This window comes from Crocuta crocuta, unplaced genomic scaffold, assembly GCF_008692635.1.
Source record: "Crocuta crocuta isolate KB4526 unplaced genomic scaffold, BGI_CrCroc_1.0 scaffold3, whole genome shotgun sequence".
NCBI lineage: Eukaryota > Metazoa > Chordata > Mammalia > Carnivora > Hyaenidae > Crocuta > Crocuta crocuta.
The window spans coordinates 10578645-10583044 of record NW_027529934.1 but is presented as its reverse complement, the minus strand read 5'-3'; the positions used below and the strand labels follow the sequence as shown (position 1 = coordinate 10583044).

Below are 4400 nucleotides of genomic sequence, written 5' to 3'. Positions count from 1 at the left end.
GGCCCCGGCCCTGGCCTCGGCTCCGACTCCGGCCTCGGCTCCAGCCCCAGCCCCTGCCCTGGCCCAGGCTCCGGCCCTGTCCCCGTCCCTAGCCTCTGCCCCTGACGAGGCTGAAAGCAGTAAGTGCAGGAGGCCCAGATCTTTCTGCCGCAAGAGAAGCGAGAAAGTGCGCTTTGCTCGGGACTAGGGGAGGCCCTTTTTCACTGGCATGGTTTTTACGGGGAAAGGCAGGTTTAGGGATGTGGGGGGAGGAAGGAGGGGCCCGTGTAGTGGGTAAAGCGGGTACAGAATGGGAGAAGGCATCTCCACAAACCTCGAGAACATCATGGTGAAGGATTTGTGGGTGCTGCAGATAGAAGGAAATGAGGTTGAGAGCTTCTTCCTTAAAGGGGGTCTTTTCTGAGAAGGAAAATAGGAAGTTCCACCTGATTTGGTAGTTTCCCTCAGCGCCGTCTGCCATGGTTCACGAAGTCCTTCAAAAAGTGACACGGTAACCGAGGCAACCTGTTTCCTGTAGTAGATCCTAGCTGCCAAATTTAGAAACCATTGCTGTCAACTAGCTTTTATGCTCGCCACGCACAAATAGAGGAGTTTTTATTACTTAGTTTTTCTCAGCAGCTTGCTTCCAAAAAGAATTTGAGGCCGATAACTAGTTTAAGAAAGGGTCGACTAAATTATGGATGTCTTCCCTCAGAGAGAAATACCAATTGAGTTTTGTACTCCAGTTCCATCAGAAGTCGACTGTTGAAAATTAATAGCGCGGATGACTGTGCTTCTGTATGTGCGTGCATGTTTTCTAGGTGGTGATTTATTGGGCCATAAAGACTAACACTCTTAAGAATCTTCTGAACGTTTTAAAATGTAAAATCTAAGGAAGGGTTGTGTTTGTGTTGTTAAAAAAATTATTTGATGGTCCAAAAATTGACCCTCATGCTCTTTCTGAATTGTAACAAAATGACTTAATTAATTCATTTTCTTTCCTACCTCTAGGCCAGTTGTGAATTTAAGATTTATACAACACTTGGATAGTTAGAGTCTAATAGAGTTGTGCAATTTTAAAGCCGTATATAAGTTGTTACAGTAGATTAAAGAGTAGGGCCGCTCAGAGACCAGGACAGCGTGCCTCAGGTAGGCCCCTCTTCCTCGTAGTAAATCCGAGCTAGCAGGTAAAGATAAGGACAGTGGCTTCTTCACCCCCAGCTACGTTGGGGGGTGGGGGTGGGGGGTACACTCTCCCGAGTAAGTAGCCTCCCTTCCTCCCCTCGAGGTTGGATTTGTTTGTATTAATCAGAATTGGTTCTGCAGCTTTAGGGAATGTGTGCTGCTTCAACTCCCCACCAGCAAGAATATGTGAAACATAGTTTGGGAAGCTGTATATTCTGGAATTTACAAGTATGTCGTTTGAGGAATGTATGATGTTTGAGAAACCTGAAAATGGGTTACAGAGACAAATATATAATGCTTTAGAAATCTGAAATGCGGGGCGCCTGGGTGGCTTAGTCGGTTAAGCGTCCGACTTCCGCTTAGGTCATGATCTCGCGGTTCGTGGGTTCGAGCCCCGCGTCGGGCTCTGTGCTGACTGCCAGCTCAGGGCCTGGAGTCTGTTTCGGAGTCTGTGACTCCCTCTCTCTCTGACCCTCCCCTGCTCACGCTGTCTCTCTCTCTCTCTCTCCTAGAAATAAATAAAACATTTAAAAAAAATAAAAAAGTAGGAAGAGAAGCTTATACATAAAAAAAGAAAAAAAGAAAAAAAAAGAAATCTGAAATGCATTAGAAATGCATACTAATCTCACTTTAAAAATTACTTTCATATGGTCTGGTTAGTCCTTTGAAATCAGCCTTAAGTAGGCAAGGTGAAGATGACATATCTGCAATAGAATTGAAAAATGAGGAAAAAGTAATAGAAGTTGTAAAAGAACCTCCTAGCATTTTGAATTTATCTGATTTAACCAGAGGTTTGCCTACTGACTTCTGGATGATTAGTGTGTTACAAAAAGTCTGAGTGATTTAAGTACGGATTGTCTGATATCTGCTGTCTTGAACCAGGAAGTAATTTCAGGCATATCGTGAATCTTGACAGATCTTTGAGAGTTTTCTCTGATAGTGGACCACAGGATTTTCATTGTTCTCTTCTAACTTATAGGCCCTTTTCTCTTATTTTGTACAACTTAGAAAGATTTCACAAAGCACGTCTTTATATAGCACTATATATCTTGTTTCACATACACAGATCTTTGAACTTTGGAAGCCAAAAGCCTTTATGACTACAAATGAAATGGATTGGTTTGTACACATGGATTCATTGCCTGAATCTTACTGTCTCACCTAGCAATGAAAAATTTTTGCTCAAATGGGAAAATATTTTGCCTACTTACAGAAGTTTTATCTCTTTATAAAGTCACTTGAATAGTACCTCGTATAACAAGTTAACCAATAACATATGTTGCTCTTTTTCTCTTAAAAATGAGGTAGAAATTTGTCTTTTAATACATTTGAGTAGGAATGTCTGATGATGCTGAATTGAATTCCAAAATTATTGACTCAGTGTGCTGCTCCATCCAAAAATGACTAATGATTTTTAAAAATTATTTAACAAACTGTGGTGCCTGCTGTGTGAGATATTGTATTAGGCACGTAGCCATTACAAAACTGAGTAAGGCATAGCCCCTGCCTTCTTAACTGCTTATTTGTGGAGGAGACAAATAAGGGGACAAATTATACAGAAGGTTAAAAAAAAAAAAGGAACTGGGAGTGAAGCTTGGAGAGGAATAGGCAGGAAGGTAGCAATGCCAAGAACAGAGTTTAAAAGGCCTAAGGTTCTAAATTATGTAACCTAACTATATAAGGAGAACTGGAGAGCCCTACAGTTTACGCTTCTGTCTAGGTAGGGATCTAGAAGGTTCAGTTTTCATCTCCCAGTCTTGTATTTGTATATTCAAGCTCCCACTTTGTAAATACTACTTTCCTTGGGGATATGTATATTCAAGTCTCTCTGTCCTTAAAAAGAAAGAAAAAGTGACGTACAGTTCCATCTATCTCCTTCTTTATACTGCTACCCTTTTTGAAAGAAATAATCTGTAATTTTCTGTATTTTGTTTCTTCTAATCCCATTTGTATTCCCAAACACCTCACTGAACCCTTTTTTTGTAAAGGCCACTGGAGACTTGCTAAAACTAAATCCGGTGGTCTTTTACTTAATCTCTGCAACAATTTGTGTTACTTAGTGTTAAAACATTTATTTGTTTTTTCATTCTCTTTTCTCTTGGCTTCTGCCTTATCTTGATTCTCCTTACCATTTATTCTTTTTGAATCTACCCTCCTAATTATTTTTCCTCAGTGTGTCTTACGTGACCTACATCCCTTCATACCTCATTTCCAGAATGTATCTATTTATATTAATCAGTAGTGGGTTCAGCAACATTGGGTAATGCATCCCTCCACACCTGTAATCAAAAGTATATTAAATACATTTTGTAAAGATTTATTCATATATTCCAAGTTTACAAGTAAGTCATTTGAAGAATGAATAATGTTTGAGAAACCTAAAAATGTGTTCCTGGAACTGGACTTTGACCTTTCTGTTCTCTTTTTTCACAGTGTTTTTTCCTGGGGCTTTCTTAAGCACCTAGTTTCACATTATGTGTATTTATGTGTATTTATGATTTATATCCCTCTTGAGCTCCAAAAACAGTTCAACTGCATAATAAACTTGAATATGAATACCGTAGTACCTCAAGCACACTATATCAAAAACTAAATTCCTTTTTCTCCTTTCCTTTTCTGCCAGAATTTTTTCCACTTCCTTCATTGGTTAATGAACCATTATTCTCAACCATATAAACTTGAAATGTTACTAGAATCATTCTTGAATTTACCCTTCATTCACTGTTATTTCTCAAATCCAAAGTTCTCTGCTTTTTTTTTTAACCATCTATTCTGTACCTTTCCATTGCTAGTTTCTCACTTCAGTTACTGACCTTAGGTTCTACAGCCAGAAATAACTTCCTTAAATGCATTCAAATCATATTATTCACTTCCTCAAAAGCCTACAGACTTCAGATTGCCTGAAGATGAAAGTCCAAACTTTTTTTATTTTTTTTTATTTTTAATGTTTATTTTTGAGACAGAGAGGGACAGTGCATGTGGGGGAGGGGTAGAGAGAGGGATACAGAATCTGAAACAGGCTCCCCGCTCTGAGCTGGAACCCACAAACCTTGAGATCATGACCTGAGACGAAGTCAGATGCTTAACCTACTGAGCTCCCCAGGCGCCCCCAGACTAACTTTCATAGAATTTATGCCTTCCATCATCTGTATACATTTTTGACTGCTTGTTCTCTAACCAACCCCATTCTCCAAACATACTACATCCAGCCAGGGGCCTGATAGAGGTGGCTGTAT

The 4400-nt window shown here is 39.8% G+C and overlaps 1 protein-coding gene across 1 annotated transcript in view; it reads left to right on the top strand.

Annotated features, from left to right (window-relative positions):
- The window catches only part of TRMT1L (tRNA methyltransferase 1L), a 42570-nt gene that overhangs the window by 419 nt on the left and 37751 nt on the right, over positions 1-4400 (top strand). The window contains 1 exon segment of the mRNA XM_077763269.1: positions 1-119. This exon segment is cut by the window's left edge and continues 44 nt beyond it. Within this exon segment, the coding sequence (XP_077619395.1) occupies positions 1-119 (119 nt within the window).